At 39.2% G+C, this 24,835-nt stretch overlaps 1 protein-coding gene across 2 annotated transcripts in view; it reads right to left on the bottom strand.

Annotated features, from left to right (window-relative positions):
- PDE3A (phosphodiesterase 3A) overlaps positions 1-24,835 on the bottom strand; it is a 326,093-nt gene that overhangs the window by 70,373 nt on the left and 230,885 nt on the right. For both annotated transcript variants that reach the window (XM_004473228.5, XM_058282866.2), the window contains exons 3-4: positions 6,777-7,034; positions 4,786-4,940 (exon numbers count right to left, since the gene is read on the bottom strand). In XM_004473228.5, the coding sequence (XP_004473285.3) occupies positions 4,786-4,940; positions 6,777-7,034 (413 nt within the window). The remainder of the gene's footprint in view (positions 1-4,785; positions 4,941-6,776; positions 7,035-24,835) is intronic.

Here is a 24,835-nt window from a genome sequence, read left to right as displayed (position 1 = left end):
TCTGAGCATTGGTCCAGGTTCATTGTCAAACCCACTTTATTTCCAAGTGGAAAAAATAAAAGGTTTTCTTAGCTCAATCTCTCTTATAGAGATATAACATTCACTCATCAAGCATACTGGGTTAACAAAAGAGGAAAGGTAGCCGTCCTATTTATCTATTTAATAGGAACCAAACAACTCAGCTAACCTTCTACTTCTATTATACTTCTCATAGATTTCCTAAAAGATCCTTGCAGATTAAGTGGTTAAGACGTAGACAGACTTACGTCAGTTATGAATGTCATGATGCTTCCTTTGGTGCTCTTTATTATTTGTTATTTTTGGTATATCTATTTTTAAAAGTTAAATGCTTATGAAATCATTCAATGAATATGTGTTTTGCAGAATTGTGAAGTAAAAGGTTAGCAAAAGGCCTTTGGCTTATTATGTTTCTTTGTTGATGATACTCTGGAAGGAAAGGGATGGCCCAGCTATTCCCTTTGTGACATGCTGATGATGGACCGGCTGCCAAATCCACTAAAGGTGTTTACTAGGAACAAAGTAAGGGGAGTATTCATCTATGGAATGCTTTTACCATGATGTACCTGTTCCATCTAGATGCTTATAGACAGAACTCTCCAACGGGGGAGTTGGGCTGGAGAATGTTAAATCATGTAATTAAGGGGATAAAAATTTTGGAGTTGTTCCAAACCGAAATCTCTTCGCATGCATTATTCAAAACCTTACATGTTAAATCTAAACCAGAATTTATCTCAATGTGGGAGAGAAAGAAATTCAGGGAGTTGTGTTGATGATCTTGGGCCATTCTGAGTGAAAAATGTTTGGTCTGTGTTTTGCTAAGACTGGTGTCTTTTGAAGCATAAGCAAATTTGGCACTAAGAAAAATCTATAATTTGCATGAGTCTAATTTAACAATTTGACCCTTTGCCAATCTTAGACTGGCACTGTGTGCAGGATGTACCTGGTCTAGCTGGATGGCTTATTGTAAATTTACCTGAAATTGATGAATTATGGGGACATGAATAACTGAAGAGTGTCACGTAAGTTGTATAATTAATGGGGTATAATTTGGAGATGTTCCATAACCAAAATGGCTCCCTTTGTGAAAGCAACATTAGGCATCTATTACTTAAAACCCTGCATGTTAAATTCAAACCAGAACATGTCCTAATGTGGAAGTAAAGGACATTTAGGGAGAATCAGTAATAGGCTCGTACCTCTAAAGGGAAGAAAGCTGAGCCTGTGCTTGACTATGGCCTGCATCCTTTGATTTATTAGTAAATTTAGCACTAAGATCTATAATTTGTTTTGAGTCTAATTTCAAATTCTGACTCCTTGTGTTACCTTATTTCTTCTATCCTTTTCATTTTCAGAGAGATGTTTTTCAGCTATTGATCCAAGCATTTAAAATTTCATCCTTTCTCCTTACGTATCACAACAATTTCTAAAGTCATAAAAGACACATTTGAAATGTGGAATGAACTCCAGCAATTATCAAATACAATTAAGGAAAGCACACAGAAGAATATTTGTTCCATGCCCATCTTAGAAACCTCAACCTAAGCATTTCATAAATTCTTGGAATTTTAAAACAAGAAAATCAAAGTAACCTTTGGATCTGAAATAGATAACTTCACCAACTATTCCCTTATAATGCTGTTCCCTTTCAACTCCTCATACATGCTTGATTGACTTATGAGATCCACTGTGAGAAGTTTTAATGTGATGCCTTTATGGCCTAGATTTTTCATTTTTTAGTTATATTTCTATGTAGACTTTTAAAGGACAGGACCTTAACATTAACTGGCTTGATTTTTCTAACCTCTCAAAAAAAAAAATAAATTATATGAAGACTAGCTGAAAAATGAGCTACTATGGTTTTATTTTTTCAAAGAAAAACATAAAATGTGCTCATTTTGAAAGGTTTTGTACAGTACAATGCAGAGTACCTTTAATGTAGAAGGATTTAATGAATTTCACGATAAATAAAATCCTAGCCATAGCTGTCTTATTCTTAATATAATCAATCATAATTATATAATGAATTAGCATTTATAAGCACTTTCACCTGTATTTCTTTGTGTGATCCTCACAACAGCTTTTAGTATTGCACTGACCCATATTTTCTCATTCCTGTTTAGATCTTAGGAATATGTAATAATTTGGATTTGGGAGAGGAAAACGGCTTAGGGAAACCTTTACTTGGCCTCCTTATTCTGACACAGAAGAGCAAAACTGACCATGTGTCTCTGGCAGAAGTTCTGAGCACTCCTCTCTAAAAGGTGAATTTTCTAACAACTTTATTCCAGTTTCTGAAAATCTTTTCAGGCCCTAACATTTCTTTTAGATTGCTTACAGTCTCCTTTCTGCCTTATATACAGAGACAGAGGTCAGTTCCAAGGTAGACTTGACTGCTTTAGGGTAAGAGTTCCTTCAGTCTTTCCCATTTCTTTCAAGCCTATGTTTTTTAAAAGCACCACTAGTAATCTTCTACATAACTTGCCTCCTGAGTACACAATAGTCCCCCCTTTTCCTAACGAGTCCTTGTAGTATTTATGGAGGCTCAGGTGGATAGGAACTTGCTTCTCAGGACACACATTTCTGAATGGTAGGGCACAAGCCTTCTGACGTCTGTTGCGTGGTCCTTTCTATCAGGCTGTACTTAAAATGACCAAGGTATAAATTATCCAGTTGTATAACTAAAGGGATATAAGCTGTGGGACTGTGTCTAATATTTATTTCCCATTCTTGTTCTCCTTTTGCTCACTTCAGTTCTAAAAACAAAACACAGATATGGAAGGAAAGAAATAAAACCCACAGGGGCTAATACCCGAATGAATTTTGAAAGCAATCAGCAGTTCTAGCAATAGGTTTCCTGAGCAAAGAGGCTTTAACTTTAGTTTGTAATCCCACTAGAAACCACCTGGAACACTCTTTTTACTATTTTCACCCACTACAAAGAATGAGCCAACCAAAAACTAGTCATATTAATGGTGACACTACTGCCACTTCCTTATATATGGCTTTTCCTTAAGAGGTTAAATTTCTGTTCAAAATGAATTTAATTTCTTTATAATGATGAAAAACATTGTATTACTATCAGATTTTATATTGGGACTTCTTATAGGCTTATGAATTTAGGAATAGTAAGTTAGTATGAAAAAGTATACCCAGTAAGCCATCCACGAGTATTTTTAGGAGAAACAGAATAAGTGGGATCATGTGCCCTTCCTTGTGCCTCTTGCATTTATTTGAGAATGAATATTTACTTCATAAAGCAGGATAATAGGACCCTTAAAAGGTTGATAAGCTCCTAACAGTTATTGCATCCATCTTCCTCTTCATTATTTCAATTTCAGGTCTCAATTTATTTTTATTGACTGAAAGAAGAGAAGAGTAGGAAAACAAGAGATTTGACCAGAAGTAACATAGAATAATGAAAAGAAAGAAGACATTTTGAGAATCTCTTAGCTTACTTTTGGTAGATTCATTCTAGAGAAAGAAAACCACAGACCATTTTTCAACAGGAAACTTGGCAAGGTGTGTTAGGAACTTGGGTGCCTCTCTGACAGTACACACTGAGAACATAGTTCATTTTCTTAAGCACAAATACCTAAGTATACTACTATTACATACCATTTAACAGCATTGGATCTTGTAAAATCTAACAGTGGCCCACATTTTCAGGGGAAAATAGTACCAGTGAATTATCATTTCAAATTTTAGGGAATATTTATGAAACAGATTGGGGGAGCACCTCCAGGTGTTGTCGTCAGTAGTTTTACAAAAACTCAAGTAATAAGATGGAGTGGAATTATACTGGTATTTGAAAGAATCATACTAGTTTGAATCTGACTCGACAGGATTATTAGACTAGGAACATTACCGTGGAAATAACCAAACAAACATATTTTTAATCAAGAAAGCCTGCAAAGTGAGCAATCGTTAAAATCTTATGCTTTGAAAGGTGTCCATTTCTCTGTCAATCTCATCTTGGTGCTTTATTTATACTCAGGGCTAAGGTCAGGAGAAAACCACGTCTAATATTGCCATCAGGTAGTCCAGTAATGATGTAGATATTTTTTCGGTCATAAGGTCATTAGTAAAGCTGATATATATGTTTGAAAAACCTGAAATCACTTGGCAAATATTCTCATAGTTATTGAATTCATGCAAAGTATGCTCATTTTATTCCAAACAGAAAGCAAACACAATAGTTCCCACCTATTGACTGAATGTATTCTTCAAGATTCTTTTAGATCTTAACATTACCTTTTATTTAACTTTGGTAATTCTGGCTTCCAAGTCGCTTTGTACCACTGGACTTAACATACTAACTAAAGTTTAAATGATCACGTGTTTGAGCATGTGCTCTAAGTGTTCGTAGGCTCATGATCTACCTGCTCCTCAGGGTGGCCAAGGAGTCTAAGTCAACGACAAGTGGCAGGGTGGATGCCTTTGATTTGAAGGTCTGAGTGTGGGTCTCCATCTTGTATTCTAAGTAAAGTCTAGCCTCACTTTATTCAGGGCTCAACCTTCCCCAGCCAATGTCACATTGGCAGGAATCACCTTAAGACCCTCTCTCCACTGAAGGTCCCACAACAGCCCTTATGCCTACTTGTCTGAGGTGAAGCCCCATACCACTCCACATTATAAATGATGTGCCTTTCCATTCCCAACCTGGCCTCCGACCACCTCTTCACATCCCTCCCCCTGGAGTTCATAATTCCTTTTGGGTAAGTAGCCTCCCTAAGAGACATGGACTTAGCAGGAGCACCGTCTCACCTGGAGGATGGGGCTTCGTGAAGTTTGATGCTGGCACTGCGGTCCCTCCGTACTGGTGCAGGCTCCAGGGTGGGCAGACCTGTGGCTGAGGTGGTGGTTGTCCAAGTAGAGGAAACGCGTCTTAGCAGTCCAGGAGGTAAACTCCTTCTCAGTCGCTAGGAAGGAGTGTTGATTTAATACCAAGCATATTTTATAACCCTAAACTTATATTGGTTGAATATAGCCCATCTAAATTTTGGGTACTCAGAAATTCAATATAAGACTCTTCGGCCAAAATGAATGAATATTACAAAAATTACCTTTTGGAGGTCTTCACTTCAATTTCCCCTGGGATAACTTTGTAAGATTGACATACTTATATACATACATCATATTACTTATTATGAGCAGACAGTTTCCTGCAAAGTCACTTGTTTGGACATGGGCTTTTTTTTAATATCCTCTTACACGATAATTTATCTACTCAAGGGCTTACTGATTTCATTTTGATTTTTTGATTAATAAATGATAGGGACTGAGTGTAAAGGTGTAAATCTTTTCTACAAAATGTCCCATTTCTCTCATGGTTAATGTGACTGAGCCATCAGAGTTCTGGGTAATGTCATCAGTACCAACTCCTCTTTACAGAAGACTGTGCCCCCAACTCTCCCCCTTACTCTTATGTCTCTTCTCACCATACCGTAAGAGGGACACGGGACATCAGCAGCACTGAGGCAGGGTTCTGGACTCACTAGGACGAGTGCCAGCATTCTAAAGTGCACGCTTAGCCTTAAAGAGGAAAGTGGAGGCATTCTCCTAATACAACTTCAGCAATAGTCATAAGAGTTGGAACATCAACACACTTTTATTTGTGGCTACTTACTCCTAGGAGACCAACTGGGCAGCCTTGGTTTACAAAGACACATTCTGCTCTTCTGGAGATGGTAAAATTTTTTAGAAGTGAAGTATACAGCACTTTGGGATTCAAAAATAGCTCTGATACTGAATCATTTCCTATCTCTTAAAGATCTGAATACACATCTCAGAAGGTAATTTGGTAGGAAGGGAAATGATCGAGACTGGAAAATACCAGCATTCTTGTCCTGAATCTGTCAAGGACCTCAAGTCTGTTTTGAAACCTTGGAGCAATCCCAGTTTGTCTCCCTCTCCATTTCTTTAATGTGCTATCATACTTGGGCATACCTTCTTACGAGAAGCTCATTTTGGAAGGGAACAATGCAAATATCTAATTGACAGAGGAACATATTCTTGGGTCAAGATTTTCACAATTGCAAGAGCTTGGATGTTACTGATTGACTACCAGCTCAAGGAGATAGCTGCTTCTCTGATAAACAACCCTGCTGGATGCACCAGAGACCATTTTGCTTAATTTCTTAGCCTTTAATGTGACTTGTTTCCAACTAATAAATGAGGTCTGAACTGAACACAAGAGTCTATTGCTACTGTATAACTTGAACCTACAGTTTACTTTTATACAACTCTCATATCCTATTATGTAAAAAGAAGGTATTTTACAAACCACAAAGGCCCTCTTTCACTTCAAATGATCTATAATCATCCAAAACTATTCTGATTAAAAGACTGTTTAGGTTTGGGGAATCCATGAGAGTACTATGGAGGACACCACATTAAGAAATCAAAGAGCAAAGGAACCTTAAGTTTCAGAAGGCAATGGATTATAAACAGAAACCAGTCTAGCAAGGATTCCTATCTGTTTTTTGCTGTGATATCCTTAGCACCTAGCAGGTTCAATAAAAATGACTTAAAGATTTGAATATAAAAGGCAACAGGGACTCTGTTTACAGAAAGCTACCAACTCCAAGGACGGAAGTCCTTATGTTTAGAGTTTTAATTCTTTTGCTACCACAATGAACACCTCTTCACTGAGTAACTGATAGGAATCTGCACATGGGTTTAGGTGAGCGGAAAGAGAACTAGAAGACAATTAGAAGAGTGTTTGATCCTTGAAGGAATATGTCATTAACACCGACCTTGGGAATGGCGAGCTTGTCCTTTTCAGCACTTTCTTCAGAATCAGAGCAGGTGAAGTTTTCACTAAAGGAAATGACGGGATTCGCCCTGGGCTTGTGCACGGCCTGGAAGGTGAGCTGGGTGCTGAGCAGGTTGCTCACTGCCCGCAAGGATGTGCACACGTTTGGGGGCAGAGAAGGGTCTGCCAGGAGGTCGGTGATGAGGCCGTGCGCCTCGCCCATCACGGCGATGTCCACGGTGACGCTGGTTCCTGAAGACTGAGACGCCAAGGAGAAGCTCAGGTAAGTAAAGGCCCGCCTGGAGCCCCAGAGACCTAAACTGGGTTTTTTCGATAAAAAACTGAGTTGACTGCAGCCTTCCTGTGACAGCTAAATTCAGAACATACTTCTGTTTTCAAATTTGCCATATGTCCCCTGGTGGCTGCTGGGGGTAGGGAGTGGGAGGAAGAGATGTGATGTGGGGGCGTTTTTGGGACTTGGAGTTGTCCTGAGTGGTGCTGCAGGGACAGTTACCGGACATTGTATGTCCTCCCATGGCCCACTGGGTGGACTGTGGGAGAGTGTGGGCTATGGTGTGGACCATTGACCATGAGGTGCAACGGTGCTCAGAGATGTATTCACCAAGTGCAATGAATGTCTCATGATGATGGAGGAGATTGTTGTTATGGGGGGGAGGAGTAGGGTGAGGGGGTGGGGGATATATGGGGACCTCATCTTTTTTGAATGTAACAGTAAAAAAATAAATAAAGACAAAAAAAAAGAAAACAAAATTTGCCACTTGTCGAGCTCACAGCTTTCACCCTGCATGTACCCATGGCATATCTTCTAATGCTAGAACTTGGGAATGGGTGCAGCATATTTAAAGAGATGAAAAAGTTAAATGCTAGTTTTGAAAAGACAGAGAACTAGAAAAAAATGTTCCTACCAATCATTCCTTGAGAAGAGCTGAACATTTCATATGTATATTATTTAGAAATTTCATCCCGAAAGTAACAATTGTAGACTTGAGCATTTTTCATTTAGTAATAGTTTAATATAATACTTGAGCCAGGTATTTCTTAAATTATTCAACTAACATTAGAGATAGACCCCCCAAAAAGCAACTCAATTCATGTTACTAACTATCCCTCTTGTGGTTGATAAGAAGAGAACTTTCAGCTCCAAAATTCTGTGGAAACAAGGCTTGCTCTGCCACACTGCCTGCCAGATTCCGAGCCATTACTTTATAACCAATGAACTAATGAAGGGAAGGAAGAACAGGGGACAGGCATGCCCCCCACCCTGCTGATCAAGAGGGACAGCAGGGAGACGGGAACCTACGGGAGAGTGGGGCAGAGGGAAGGTCACCCGCGGATGAAGGCTCGGGACAGGACTGAGAGAAGACTTAACAGAGAATGTGGTCATGGCGGAGCCACAACCTACATTCATTTCAGGGTGGAACCCAGCTACTGACTGCCAGGACAGGCTCTGGAATGAGGCTACTTAGGGCCAAATCCTGACTCCTGACTACCGCTTTCTAGCTGCTTCATCTTGGGCAAGTTACTAAGCCCCTTGTGCTGTGAGTTCTCCATCTGTAAAACGGATGTAGTAATACTAGTATCAACCTCAGAGATAACAGACACCAAGAATTTAACCCTGTGCTGGCAATTCGGTGTTCGTAATGACAATGATACTAGTCAAAATAGTTCTGAAATTTTTCAATTAAGAGGCTATTAGGAAGTTTGGTTATTTGACAGAGAATGAAGAAGTTTTGATCATTCTCTTACAGCAGATATAAAAATAAACTCCATAGAGTTTAAACATTTAAATGTATAAAAGTGTGAGATGGTTCAAAGAAAACATGGGGGACAGTTTTATGATCTTGAATTTAGGAAGACCTTTAAAAATAATATGAATGCCTAAAGAAAAAATCAAATAAAGATGTAAACTTCTTTACTGGAAAATACACTATAAGCAAAGGTAAGAGACAGCCTGTGAGAAAATATGTGCCAAACAGAGAAGACGAAAGATATCCAAATAAAGAGTGCCCAAAAAACCAATAGAGGATAATACTGAATAAAGAGAACGAACTAATAATTCAAAGAAAAATGTAAACAGTCAAATAGTTTAAAAGCTTCTTTCCTCCCCAATACTTAAAATGCAACTGACTATAACTTTTTACTTAGCAAATTAGAAAAATGCTGGAAGACTGAGAGCACAAAGCATTAGAGATGGTGTAAGGAAAAGAATAGTCTCTCCAATGACTGTCCAAGCGCAAAACAATCCAATATTTTGGAAGGAAATTATGCTGAGTACTTTGATTTGTAGTTTACATGTACATAGCCCATAGTCCAGAAAAACAACTTAGACAGCTGGCTTAAAGAAACACTTCTGGAAAAATGTAAAAATATAAAGGTAAGGTAACAATGGTTATAACAGTGTTCTAAAAACAAAAACCGAAAGATGTAACTACTAAATGCACATCAATAGACAAATTGTTTTTAAAAAGTTGTAATATAAAGTTATATTATAAAGTATTACATACTTGTTTAAAAGATTTGGGTAGATCTATAGTGATTATTCTCCTGAAATAATGTTGAGTGGGGGAAGGTACATCATAAAAAAGGAGAATGTGTTACTTTTGTAATCAGAAAAATATAATTATTACAAAATATACCTACCATTCATGAATATATTTTATAACTATACGTGACAAATTATTCTGTAAAGGTATCACATTGAACCTTAGTAACAGTGATGAAAACTGATATTAATTAAGCATAAGTTTATAGAAGTTACTCTCAGGAACTTCATTTTAATAGTGACAAAGAACTTTCCAAAAACAGGGCCCTGGAAAGTGGAAATGACTGGCTGTAGACACAAAATCTGATTCCACAGCTCAAATGCTGAAATGTGTGGGGAAAAAAATGATGAACTTTTTCATTTTATGTTCCCAAATATATCTGTAAATTATTTAATGCATTATTTAGCCACTCTGTCCATGTTTTTCCTCTGTTCATAAGACTAATTACCTATTATGAAGCAACATGAAAATTTAAGTGTATCATTGTTTTAGGATATATAATAATTCATATTTCGTGTATGCACCTATACTAATTTCAAAATGTAAATGAAAATGCCACTGAACTAGGTTAAGATTCCCTCTTAAAAACATGTATTTTCAAGTGCTTCTCTAAACATTTGCTTTTGAAACTCTCACCCCGTGAGACCCTCAGATATGGAAATGTGTATTTTCAGTCATGTTGTTCTAACAAATCTAAACTAACAAATCACTGCACTATTTCCATAAAATATTGAAATTTTAAGTCCAACTTTGTTTTCATTACAGAAAAAGTGAAGACTTCTTAACAGTTAAATTAACATTTTATGTTCTAATTATTAATAATTAAAAATGTTTTCTCAAAATGTTCTCAGTATATAAAATCTACAAATGTGAAGATAAAGGAGAGCATGTCCATTGACAATTAGAATTAGAATTAGGATTAGAATTTTAGAATGGATTACAAATGACAGGCCAAGTCCTTTTTATAATTCTCTGATGTTATGTCTTTTTTTATAATACATTTTTCTGTTTTCAAAGCAATGCATGTTTTATTTGCACTCAGAAAAAGACAAATGTTAGAAATGTAAAACAGAAACAGCCCTGGAAATACCATCCTTACAAACCTGTGTTAGTGTTGTAGATGAATTTGAAAATAAGCCCATTATGTATTGTAGTGTCATTTATGCTGTAGCTTTTTGAAACCAAAGGTCTTCAAGTAGAACCCAAAGCAGCAGTCAAGGCAATAGGGAGCCAATTACCTGTATTGGAAATGGCTAAGAAACTAAGGTTAACAACTTCATGCTGAAAAACCAAGCCTTGCATCACGTATAAGAAGCTATCGCTTTTTAGGTTCACATAACTAAAGGCTTCAAATGAGGCATGAAATCTAAAACAAACAATCAGAGTTGTTTGCCACAAAACCGCTAAGACTAACCGCACATGACATGCTGAAAGACTGAAGACTGGCTAGTTGCTATTTCAATAAACAGCAGGCCAGCTATACAGACAAGGGCACGTCCAGCGAGTCACTGGTAAGGAATTTCAGGGCACAGGGGCCGTGGTTGATGATAGAGTTTTCTCATCATATGATACAAAATGTAAAACAACTGAATGACTCACACAGAGGGTATTTGCATAACTATTCAACTTTTAAAGTAATATAATTAAATTTCTAGGTATACCAAATGAGATTCACTTAACTGGTGAAATCTTAGATAATGATAATAAACACTGAAAGTTAAGTTTATACAAAAGTCACTTTAAAGGAAAGTCTTAAACTAACAGCCTGAAATCATCTTTTAGTGCAGAAATGAGCTATACTAATTACAAAGCCACAGTTGAGTCTTTTTATGGTGCAGATGATCAAACAAATCTTTTTCTTTAAAAAAAAATGTTACTAAGCAATAGAAAACATTCTACTTCATAGGCTCTCCTTCTAACAAATATTTATAGTTAACATTTAAGAAAAGGCAAATATAATTCCCTAGGCACTATTTAAATGACAACCAAATTTGGAATGCCACCTTTAAATAGAAAATCTGGAATTTAAGTCTGATAAACAGTGGAGGAAAGTGCAGTTTTATATATCAAACCCAAAATAACTGATTCTTTTGGTAAATCCACTTGCACTTTTCAATGTGCCTAAGTTTTAAACATTTTCCTTTTCCCCCTTTATCACCATCCAGAAGACTTCACGAGAGAGAGCATGTCCTCTCAGATGCAGGCTATAAATAGGACTTATATAGCTTCCAAGTCACTTTACTGATCATAAACCAAAGGTCCAGAAAATGTGAAGGTATAAATAAGGACTAAAAAATACAAATACTTATAATCAATAATAAATATAACTCCTAGATTACACGATGTGTTAGTCAATTCAATTTTAGAAAATTTGTTTTCATTCTTACTATTCCCGTATTAAAACTTTGCAAATTACCATATCAAAAAGGAGGAGGTTTCGTGTATGTGGGGAAGTATTAATAAACAGTTTACATTCAATGAAAGGTACCTAGGTTTCTAAATTATCTTAAGTTGCAAATTATTAAAAAAAAATTCCAACAAAGCAAATTACTAAACTAAAGAATGTAAAATAGAACCCTATAACTTTAAATAATAGGCCAGGTTATTTATTGCAGTACTATGTTTGGGTTTGTGGCACAAAATTATTGAGAATTGGAAAGTTTCTAAAAGACAAAATCCGTAAGAAGTTTGAAGAAATAATAGTTATAAAATAAATAAATGCAAACAAGCAAAGATTATTTCACTTAGAGAAAGTTAAGATGCCCAAAAGGAAAAACAGAAAAGGATTGAGAAAATGGTGGTGTCAGTAAAAATGTGCTGTTTACAAATGGTCAGGGAGATGATCCTGGGTGGGGGTGGGTGAAGATAACGTTTCCAACTTTTCCTAAATTTGGTTAAGGCTGCACCAGTATCTTCACGTTAGAACTCTTCTTCCTACACATTAGAAAGCAAAGGTTAACTTGATAACTTAATGAAATAGGCTGACTACATCCCTGCCCAGAGGCAGAACATTTACTCATTCTCCAGGCTTCGGGTTCAGTGAATCTTCTGATGTGTCATTTGCTTCGGAGATTATTTTATTCTAACTAGAAGAAAATAATTAGAAGCAGCACAAAAACCTCTCTTCATAAGTCTACATGAAATTCAAAGATAGGTTAAAAATGCTACAACTCTAGAATTGGGATAATTAGCTAGAAAATCCTGTTGAAATGCTATCTGCCTCAAATCAGGCCTCTTTCTTTTTTATCTCTTAAGTTTTTTGTTGTTTCTGACACCAACCACAGTGTTTCCCAGAGGCTCTACCGTGTTCATTGGAGCACCCAGGCCCTCTTTCTGTAAAAGCAGTCAAGTGGGCTGGAGCTCTCCAAGACCTCTTCAGTTCCGTGAGTCTAAGTCATTTCTACACCTAACATACACATGTGCACAGACCTCAAAGAAAGGATTACTTTTAAAACTATTTATTGGTACCATCAAAAATTTTAAATTAAAAAAAATTTTAATTATGTAGCCTTAGAAAAGGTCTTGTTTCATCGACAGCTAATCAGATCCAAGCTCTATCTGATTATGGATTCATTGGTTTTGTTTTCCTCCTCTGATAAAATGGCTAGTGTACATTGATTTCTCCAACACCTGAGTTGTATATTTGCCAACTGTCAGCTGTGTTTGGTCACAAACCTATATAGGCCAATTGCATTTGTCACTGTAAATTACATATGTTAATAATTCAATAAAGTGTCTATAAATAATTTAATAAAGCAATATAATTTAATAAAATAATTTAATGAAACTTCTATAAGCCAGTGGTACATAGGTAAAAATAGAATGGTCTCTTTAAAACTAAGTTGAAAGCTTTTAAAAGACTTAATAAAGGTGAAGCCCTAAAATCAATTTCTGTTGAATTAGGTAGATGAGAGACAACCATAAAAATTCAAAAATAAAATCATAGAATACATGAAAGAGTCTTACCTCAGAAATCTTCCAAGTACTTAAGTTATTTACATTCTAAAGAAACATAATATATGGCAATGGTATACAATGGAATGTGGGCATGGAATATGAAATAAAGAGAGTCTGGAACTCAAATCAATACAGTGGACACATCCTCAGAGAAAAATAGTCTTGGCTCTTCATCAAAAGATATGCAACAACATGCATATTTATATGTATTGAGACAGGTTGCTAGAGGTATGGAAAATAGAGGCTATATATTTTTTTAAGATTCTTTGCTTTAAAACCTTTTTAAATTGATAGAACAACAACTGGTCTTAATGATCTGTTAAGAGGCTTCCAGAGCACTCAAAGTCAACATCTCCTTTCATGTGAAATGGGACAGAATAAAATAGTGATGTCAAAGGTATCCATGACATTCCTGGAACAAGAGAAAGAAAGTGAAGTTTGGTTTATGAATGATCACAGTGGGTGCCACAAGGTGCAACTGCACCTTTTCATGAAGTACTTAGCTTGCAAGGGTTATGTATGTGAGAAGCTGGAAAGCAAAGTTGTAAAGAGTTGCGATATAAGAGAGAAGGTTTCATCCGTGCACCGATGTCAACTGTTGAGTTGACAAGGGCGTCCACGAGGCATGGAAGAGGCCAGGACGTGCAATCTCACCGCATGTGTTCAAATCTGCCGAGATCTTGGGGAATTCACCAACCTTGATAGCACTTGTTCCCTCATCTCTAAAAAGAGAATCCTAATCCCTCCTCCTACTGCAGTGTACTGTTGATCATGAACGAGACCATGCACAGAAAGAACCTCCACAGTGTGCTTGCCTAGAGAACGCTTTTGCTTATGATCTCTCCCATCATTACTATTACAGCACTGAAAACACCGTGTGTACAAAGGGGAGGTGTCCTGTACCGCGGGGGCTTGTCCCCGACACAGCTGGGCCAGTAGCTTCTTTACAAACGAGGAAAACAAAGAGCTATGGGCCCCCTCCCAACAAGAAACAAAACCCAACTACGTTCGCTTGTTATTCTAGACAAAACATAGCCCTAATCATTGTACTTCCTACCCCCACAGGCTCATAACTCTGAGATTAATTTCAGGCTCTTAAAAAGAGATTGTACCAAAGGCCTGCTTTCAGTTAATATGGTTGATTGCCCTGGTATGATTTATAACTTCGCATGTGAAAGGAATTCTTAAAGCCAGCATCTTTGCTCCATTGTTGGGCATTTTTTTTTTTTCCCTTTTTATTCACCCTGGGAGGCACCGTGGGAGGCAAACCGGCATGGGAAGAACATTCTCAGGGTGAAAAGGGAGTTGGGAGAAGGCAGGAATAAACAATTAAGGGATGACACATGAAAGAATCACTGGGATCGTTCTTACTCAACGTTGGTCCTCAAGGCTGGGAAAAAAGATGCCTGGTGGGTTTGGGGAAGCTGCCTTCCACACCTCTGCTGTGGCTCGCTGCCCCACCCCCCTGCCCCACATCTTTCCCTGGAAGGCTGTGATTCTAGGAAGGAGCAGCTTGGTCTTTAACGGACGAAATTTCTTAAGAAGACGAACTGGATATGAAAAAGTGATCTTCCCCTTTTTTTACTGATCCTGACCTCAGAGCCAGCAAAATTGCATATGTGTTTATACTTTCATAGGACCCATTTATAATTTTAGACTTGAAGTTGGTTGGGAAATTTTTAAAAAATGAAATCATGTGAAAATTTTGCAGTAACTCATTGTAGGCTGGACCTTGGCGCCCAGCCACCCTAAGGAAGCAGATGTTTGCTTATTTTAATTTTCTGGCAGAGAATATGAGTTTACATTTGGATTTTCTCCTTAAGATAATATATATGTACAGTAGGAGGAAAACATATAGGGCCCTTCCTCAAACCGCTTCCCAGCAATATCACTGTGGGCAGGGCCCATCGGAGATGTGAGGCACAGCACACTGCAGCAGTCACCGGGGTTCATGACTTCCTTCTCTTTTAATATTCCAAGAAAACTCCAAGGCACCAAATGGGATGTGTCACATGGCCTGACGTTCTCGTATATTCCCCTAAAATCTAGCTCTGAATAAGTGACCTAAAACATTCCCTCTGTTTATGTTTTCTAAGTACTTTCCAGACACCAGAGAATTCACCCAACGTCCTCGACATTAACAAAGCTCACAGAATACTGTTTTATTATGTGGGAAATCAAACATACTTCTTCTTAAATTGCCACTCCGGCAAGCATCCCCATCTCTGAGAAGACATCAGCTGCTTGTTGTCTTCTGGCTGGTCCTCTCTTTGTGCTAATTAGAAAAGATGAGGCCGCCACCCGAGGGATTCAGGTCCTGAACTGTTCATGTGACTGCTCCCGCAAGGGAAGGTGGGAACGCCTGGATGCGTAGAAATTGTTACATAAACAAAAAGCATTAGTATTTCTCTTTGTGGAAGGAAGAACAAAGAGAACCTAACTGAATTCACTGAAGTCTACATGACCTTGTAAATATTGCCAGAAAAATTAAGACGCTCTGAAATGAGTGTGCATTCAGAAAATGGATGAATTTGGGGTGGTCTTAAATTTTGAGAATTGCTATTGAACTTGAACTTGAGATTTGTTTGCTTAGCCACAGAACAATGTCAGTGAACAACAGATGGCAGTATTCTGCTTTTTTAAAGAACTCCAATAGTCTGAACATCTTTTTAATAGAAACCGTTCCCTCATTAACAGGCAGTGTTTCGTGGGTTTTATTTTTGTTTTTTTCCTCACCTAAAATAAATGAAAAAAAAAAAAAAGAGTAACTGAGGTAAGAGTATTGGTAGAAATTAGAAAACTAAAATTGTGCTATATCCCTTAGGATCATTGTTAAAATGAAACTATAATCTCATAATTACAAATTCATCTAAATGACAAACATTTCAGTTCTGTGTTTTGTGAGACAATGGAAACCCCACCCATTTTCATACATTATCTGATTTAAAGCTTCTTCCATCATGTAATTTTCTATTGTGATTAAAATATTCATAAAATAATCCAGCAAAAAAAGTCCAGCGTGCTTTCTGTCAGAGTGGTTTTGTGAGCCTCCCCTGGCACTGGCTGTCAACAGGTTATGGTATCACTAGACTCTTCCACATCTAGGGCGCAGCGGGCACTGACTATGCTACTCACTGTCCTTCACCGCTCTTGGTCCAGGCCATTAGCAGCCATACTGAGCTCACCTCAGGGACACAACAAAACCCACCAAACAGAAAGCCCTGGAAGTTTAACATTGGGGAAACTCAATGTCGCCGGCCATTCCCACCTGTGCTCACAGAACCTCCCAGTCATAGCACTTGTCACCGTTCTCACAGCAATGCAGCTTCTGGTGTGTGATTATTTGACTCAAGTCAGAAGGAAAGCAATCGCCTAGCAGGCTGGTGGGACACGGGGACAAGGAAGATGCAGTCCCTTCCTCTAACAGTCTTTTTACTCTGCCCACAATAGTCCCTCAGTTCGTACTTCCAGAAATCTCTTCGAGTGCCCCTGGCCTCACAAGAAAAGGTGGACAGTTCACGTGGGAGTGGAGAAAACCACGCTGGCTCTGCCCCACTGTGTGGGCGAGTGTTCCCTGTGATGTGATCACGGCAGGTCTCCCCAGGTACAGACCCGCGAGGGGCAGCTCTGCAGGGCCCCAGGTGGCTTCAAAGCAGCACGATACAACTCAAAAACGCACAACCGCTCGATCCCAGTTCCCATGGCTCAGTGAAGGCGCCGTCAATTAAGTAATAAGGTTTCCAAGCTTATGAAAAGATCGCATTTCAAAACTTCACTGGTAACTCCAAATGTTTTTGGGAATTAGAAGGCATTCTTTTGAAGAAACGATGTTAAAAATGCAATGCGGTTTCTGGGTTAGCGCACAATGTGTATATAATCCCGTAATAAAGGTAAGACAGCATTTTTAAGTTTTCCAATGGAAAGGTAGCTTATGTCAATGAAACTGCAATACTCTTAAAGAAAATAATACATTTTATCAATGATGTGGTTCAAAATGGGGACACTGGGGGAAACGTTTACTCCTGCCTCATTTATTCAACAAATATTAACTGAACACCGACAGTAATTATATCCGGGAGCTACAGATAAGCATGAAACAGGCTGCTGCCCTCAAGAGGGTGGCAGTCCAGTAGAGGATACTCAGGGAGGGGTTTGAGAGGGATCCAAGGATGAAAGAAGGAACCAGGGGACCCTGGGTGTATCACCACTGCCCCCCGGTTATAAGGAGAGGGAATTCAGCTGTTTCCCAGGGCACAGGTGTCAAAACATTCCCATCCATCCACGTGGTTCTGATCCACACAAAGTCTGAAAATGGCTGGGCTGGCAGAGAGTCACTTGTATTGTCCATACCTGTCCTATGAATACAGGATAAAAATCAAAATTCCAGCAAAGAACACCGTGAGATTCCCTTTCAAGAAAATAGCAAAGAGATGGGAGGAACTGGGAACTAGGAGATAGAGGTAGCGTCAGGGGACACCGAGAGGTTACTGGGTGTAAGAAGGGTGTGGGCAGGTGAACGTTTTCATCACTCAAATATAAAAACTTCCTGAGCTCCTGGAACTTGCATAGCCCCAAGTCCAAGGGCTCACATTTGAAACATGGACTTGGGCCTCTGCATCTCCCCACTGCTGGCTCCACCCAATAAAGAGTAGATAGCTTATGTTCCCTCACCTCTCAGATGCTGGAGGGTGGGCGTCTTGATAACAGGTGTTAAGGGATGGAGCAAACGTATCTGCAAACAATTTTCATGTAGAACAATCCTCTTTCATAAGGAAGACAGGTGTAAAAAATAGAAAGTCTATAATATTGCTTCTGGATTTTTCAGAATGCAACCCCATAAAACCTTTTTTTAAAAAAAATTGATTTTCATTGTTATGTCTGCTCACATTTATTATCCCAGAGTGTCTTTTATTTTTAATTTTTTTAAATTGTCACCTTTTTTAATTTTTAAGATTTTTATTTATTTCTCTTTCCCTCTCCTCGCCCCCCATTGTTGTCTGCCCTCTCGTCCATTTGCTGTGTGTTCTTCTGTGTCCTCTTGTATTCTCGGTGGAACTGGGAATCTGTGTCTCTTTTTGTTGCGTCATCTTGCTGCGTTGCATCAGTTCTCCATGTGTGCGGCACCATTCCTGGATGGGCTATGCTTTTTCCGCACAGGGTGGCCCTCCTTGCAGGGCACACTCCTTGTGCATGGAGCAACTCTAGGTGGGGGACACCCCTGCATGGCAGGGCACTCCTTGCACGCATCAGCACTGCGCGTGGGCCAGCTCATCACATGGGCCAGGAGGCCCTGGGTTTGAACCCGGGACCTCCCCTATGGTAGACAGACACTCTATCAGTTGAGCCACATGCGTTTCCCTCCATAAAATCTTAACTATTGTTTTCTGTCTTTCACATGCACAAAAAAGGAGTCAATGCAAAGGAAAACAAAATTTAAGCAAGACTTCTTTTGGAGAGCAATTTCCAGGGTAAGCCTTAGATTTCTTTTACATTCCACATAACAGACTTGTACCAGCAAATCCAGGGCTTTTAAGTGATAACTGAGGCTTTAGGAAGTAGAACTCAGGAACCACAAGTTATCGAGTCTGTTTTATTGTGTTTCACATGTTTCAGTCACTAACACAAGAAGGTGGATTATTTCATTTTCAGAAGATGTGCAGTCACCACAGGTTCAGTTACTGAGATTATACTTTTACTTCCCTAGCTCATTCCATTTCAGACTTTGAAACAAGAAGATACATAAGGGTTTGCTAAATAAATTGACATCTCAATCTAGAAAAGTGCAGCCTGAGGAAAAAAGAGCATGAAAATTTTCGGGGGGAGCGGACTTGGCCCAGTGGATAGAGCGTCCGCCTACCACATGGGAGCCCCGCAGTTCAAACCCGGGCCTCCTTGACCCGTGTGGAGCTGGCCCATGTGCTGTGCTGATGCGCACAAGGAGTGCAGTGCCATGCAGGGGTGTCCCCCATGTAGGGGAGCCCCACGCACAAGGAGTGCGCCCCGTAAGGAGAGCCGCCCAGTGTGAAAGAAAGTGCAGCCTGCCCAGGAATGGTGCCGCACACACGGAGAGCTGACACAACAAGATGATGCAACAAAAAGAAACACAGATTCCCGTGCCGCTGACAACAACAGAAGCGGACAAAGAAGACGATGCAGCAAAATGGACACAGAGAACAGACAACTCGGGGTGGGGGAGGGGAGGAAGGGGAGAGAAATAAATAAATCTTTAAAAAAATTTTTCAGGAGTAAATTTAGTGAGAGTAAAAGTTGACTTAATTAACACAGCTCTGAAAAATTACCTTATACAGGTAATTGTTTTCAAAGTTTGAAACTGGCACAGAAAAAGATATTTACCCAAAACGATGCTGACAGTGAATGGAAGAAGTGGCATTCAAACCCAGGTAGTGTGGATGTAAAGCATGACGCTCTTCATCACAAAGCTAAACTACCTGCTGATATTTTGGGTAATTCTCCCTTTCTATAGTCATTTATATTGATGATCTGAAAACATAATTAGCCAATTTGCTACACATTATTAGTTTTGTAAACTCTTCTTCCAATTAATCATTTTCAATTTAGGCTCTCTTTATCAAGGGAAACTTGTTATTTTAACAGTGTCAGCAAATGCTAAGCCTTCCTGGGATACTCCCTTCCTTCAGGTCTTCCCAGAACTAAATTTTAAGGAAGGCCTCACTGTTCATATTTATCTACCAAGAAAACGGCTATTTATTCTTTCTCCCTATTTCTTATATTTGAGCCAGATCTGTTATAAAACGTATCCCTGGAAGGAAAGAAAGTAGCAAGCTCTCATGGCAGCTTCTGTTACTAATGGGAAGGCATTTGCCTTCATTTTCTTTTAGGTGGTAATGAACATGAGCTTTTGCAATGTATCTGTCTACGAGGCTGCAGTTTGAGAAACTAGTTACAGGTGCAGTCTTAGTATATTCAGAATGTTAACAGACGTTTGAAAAATCTCATTATCCTAGGGTCAGCAGACCCTAGCAGCTCACCAATATATTTCACAGGCTGATGCTGGGCAGGAGCTTTAAGGTTTTGGATGAAAAGCATTTCAAAATGATGTCCCGTGCTCTCGCATTTAGCAACATGGTGCTGAGTAAAGGGGGAAATCAGGCAAGTAAATAAGCCACTTGGTCAGAATAACGAGTCACTCATGATTTATGTCATAGATTTGTTTTCTTCCTAGTCCTTCTTGAACTAGGATGCTAGTTCAGTGTTCCGCAAACCATTAGTACAATAAGAGCATATTCAAAATGTAGAAAGTGCTGACGATTTGTAGGGCTCCTGCACAGATTCTTTAAGGCAAAGCTTTATGCAAAGAAGACACAGTAACGCTAGGATTAATTTTATTAGACTCATAAAATCAGATAAGATTGTAATTTTATAAGATTAATAAAACTGCTGATTAAAAACTGAGTTACTTTATTGTATTTTTTTCTGGAGCTCAGGAGGAAGGATCCAGGGAGAAACTGGTATTGAATTTCTCTTTAGTTATCATTTTGGAATCAAGGCGATTACGTCTGTGTTCTCAGTCTCACCCTAATATGGACAGTGTATTTGTTCTTTAATTAGTGTTTTTCTTGTTTTCTATCTCCCCCTCCTTTTAACCTAAAAATACCATGAGCATTGCTTGTGGCAAAATTGTTCCTTGACCCTATAAAGCTGCAATCCACTCTTTCAATTCTACTCTACTAAGCCCCTTGGAAGAGACTTCTCCTCTCACTTATACACTTCCTTATAGTATTATCTTCCACCCACTGCAATCTGATTTCTGTCTCCTCCTGATATAATAAAATGTCCTATCCAATGCAATCAACATTGTCATGAAAATGTCCAAGGGCACCAGTTCAAGGTCGGTCTCACTTAGCCACTGGGCATTACTGATGCCCACTACCAGAGCCTCCCTCCCTTGGCTCTGACCTGTCGGGGCTCTTCTCGGGCCTCTGGGAGACTTCCCCTCTGCCTGCTCCACTGGCGCTCCTCCTTTCTCCTTCCTGCTCCTGCTCCTTATCATATCCTCATCTTCACTGTCCACATCTTCGTCTCCGCTCTTCCCTCCAGCTCGGCACCGCCTTCCCCAGCTCAGCCAGTGTCCCCACCTGCCCTCTGGCAGCGCCAGCGTCCCCACCTGCCCTCTGGCCGCTCTACTCCGATGATCCGTGAATATTTCACACCCTGTGTTTCCTGCCTTCATAACAGCAACATTGCTCACCTAAACTGGACACCTTGAATTTTATTTTCTGACTTGTTTTATTTTGTCACAGCCAGATGCCTGTAATAAACACTCAGTTGGTCACTAGCTCAGGACAGCTCTACTTAAGACACTCTGTCCTCTGCTTCTGCTTTAAAATCCTTTAATCTCTACTTTAATCCATCTCTCATTTTTTCACACAAGGATGGCAGCAGTAATTTTCTGCTTTGGTTTTTCCTGTCCACACGCTACATTTTCTTCTAATACAGAAATATCAATCTGTTGCTCTATTAATTATTTTCTTTGATGGTTTCCCAAAGTACTGTAACAAAATTCTATTTCTTGGCACGGTGTTTAAAGGTCTTAAAATTAAACCCTTACACGCCTTTCCCAGTGGCACCTCCAACCATTCTTCTCTTCCTTGTTTCCTACCCATCTCGCTGTTTCCTAGTCACTCTGGACTCTCTCGCCTTGTTGATGCTCTGACTGGCATTTCTTTTCTCTGGTATATTTGTATTTCTGGTTCAAGAGTTAACTTTAAAATATAAAAACATGTTCTGCCTCATTTCCAAACTGACACCAAATTAATTACTTCAGGCTCAAAGCTTGCATAGCACTTTGTTTGAAAATCTAATATCATACTGTGTTACTATTAATTGTGACTGAATTCCCTCACAGATTGTGACTGAGTGGGCCAGAAAAACCTTTTATTCATTTTTATCATCTTTGCACTCAGCATACTGCAAGCCCTCTAAGGTTAGTAGTTAAATGAATGAGTTCTAATTGCCTCCTAACACCCTGTGCAGGTTTTACAAACCATCTCCGAAAGTTGGAGATTACAGTCATGTTAATCAGTCTGAAAAGTGCACCTTTACAGGGGCCCCTTTGGTCAAAAGAGACCCCCACGTCCTCACGACCTCCTGCTAAGCACCACGTAGCTTAAGGCAACTGCCTGCAGTAAACCCACTGGGCTCACTGGCAAACAGATTTCCCTGAGCACCGGAGCAATGAATGGAAAGAGAGTGCTGGAGAGAGAGGAGCAGACTACACTCTTTTCCTTTCGATACAGTCCCTGAATTCCATCGGTCCCTGACTATGTAGTGTACTGATTATTTTCATGGCTCTTTTACATATTTGTACTCAAGCATAGGGGCACAGTTCACAGAAAGTAGCTTTCTTTCTAGTAATGACCCCCTTACTTCTTTGGGAGATACCAGGACATAGAAGCAAAAAAAAAAAAAAAAAAAAAAAAAAAAATATATATATATATATATATATATACACACACACACACACATATATATATATTTGACTCATTGTTAAAGCAGAAGTTTGAGTTGATAGTTTTTGTGGAATGATTATGTACAACATTTCAACTCCTTTTGCTTAGCACACCTTTACAGAAGGGTGAGTCTTACAATCTATAGTCAAAAACAAACATTGCTCTTTGAGCTCTTAAAAGAAAATGCGCATTCTTCCTTCAGATTTGAGAAGTTTGAAAAAATCCTCGTAAACTCAAACCGGCATCTTTAAATAGATAACAGGCACCATCATTCCACAATATAACCCACCCAAGATTGTAAATGAACGCCTTTCTGCTTCGGAGACATACTGGCATCTGTGCTGAAATTTCTGAACTGAAAAAGTATTGACAACTATATCCGTCATGGAGAGTGTATTATGGCAAATATTTTGGCTGATGGATAAAGATAAGAAATATTAGAAAGGAATGGCTGGGAAGGAAGCACTTATTTCAATGACACTCAAGTTCTCCTAACTGACCAACCTAGTTTTCAAAAGATGCAGGCTGATGTCGCCCTGACATTGAGAAGGACGACAGTGAGCGTGACGAGGATTTGATTCTCTTCACTATGAGACGACACCAAGCCATCTCTCAGCCATAATCTACTCAGCTCTCTCTTTAGATATCAAGTCTTTCTTCTGCTATTTAATCACATATTCTTCCCCTATTCTCGACATCCCTGTTCCTATCATCTAATTTTTCTTGCCTTTTTTACATAAAATTTTTTGAAGAACAGTTAATACTGACTGCATCCATTTTCTTACTTTCATGTCCCAGTCCACTGAAGCCAGGTTTTAAGGACAGAGACGCGACAGCTCTTGCACCACCACCATTGGCTTTTAATTGCTGAATTCAAAGGATATTGTCCAATCCTTGCATTACTGGACTTTGCACCACTTTACGATATCTATGGCATTCTTTTGCTGAAAACCTCTTCCTCCCTCATTTCATACACTATCAAGTGCTTCTATTTCCTGTCATATCTCCTGAACATTCTCTTTTGTCTTTCTTCTGGAATTTCCCCCCTCACTTTCCAATCCCTCAATATTTTAAAAAGGCATTTCCCTAGGAACCCCCGTTCTACAGACCAGGGGTTCTTAACCCTTTTTTGTTCCATGGACCCCTAGGCCAGTCAGGTGCAAGGAATACTACTGTAATTTATACATTGCATACATTCAGAAGTGAGGGAATTGTTAGATTTCAGTTAGAGGTCAGAGAAAATAAAGATATTAGGTAGATTTTTTCAGTTCACGCTCATGGACACTCTGAATCTGTGGCCCCCTCGTTAAGAACCCCTGCTGTAGACTGTTTTTGTCCACACACTCACTCAGGATCAACAGCCTTTCTTCCTGCTCACCTGCACTAAACCATCTCCCGCCTCAAAACCTCTGTCTCCAGCCATGCTCTCTCCTGGCCTCCTTGGAGGACCCTGCAACCTGGCTCACAGAGCCTCACTGCACCCCCCTACCCTGCTCTCCCACTTGTCTACCTGACTGCAGCTGCCAATGAGTCATGGACACAGCAACTCTCGGCTCTCCTTACCCGCTTGTTTCATTTCATTAATCACCAAATCCTGCCATTTTTCACCTTCTACACCTTTTGCCACTCTTTCACAATTGTTGCTCCAGTAACACTTCTTTACTTAAGGTTCCCACGTGCTATCTTCTCATCAGACGTATCTGTTGAATATACTTACTTCTACTTGGAAGTGTTACTTTTCCTGATGTCTACCCCTCATTGCCACCTTTATTTCCTTTTTATTCCATTGAGCCATCAATAATTAATTACCTAAAAACACCTTTCTTGCCTCTCCACTCCACCCCAGGTTGGGTTAGGCTCCCATCATATGTACTCTCATTACACCTTTTTTACATCTCGATTGCACTTAAATTGAAACAAACTGTTTGCATATGTTTTCCCCACTAGATTGTGTATTTTGTTCAACTCTTTCTGTGCTATGATTAGCACAGTGTATGCTGCCCATTATATGCATAAAAGTATTTGCTGAGTTAATAAATGCATCTGTT

This window comes from Dasypus novemcinctus, chromosome 20, assembly GCF_030445035.2.
Source record: "Dasypus novemcinctus isolate mDasNov1 chromosome 20, mDasNov1.1.hap2, whole genome shotgun sequence".
Lineage (NCBI taxonomy): Eukaryota > Metazoa > Chordata > Mammalia > Cingulata > Dasypodidae > Dasypus > Dasypus novemcinctus.
This window is presented reverse-complemented; position numbering and strand designations above follow the sequence as displayed.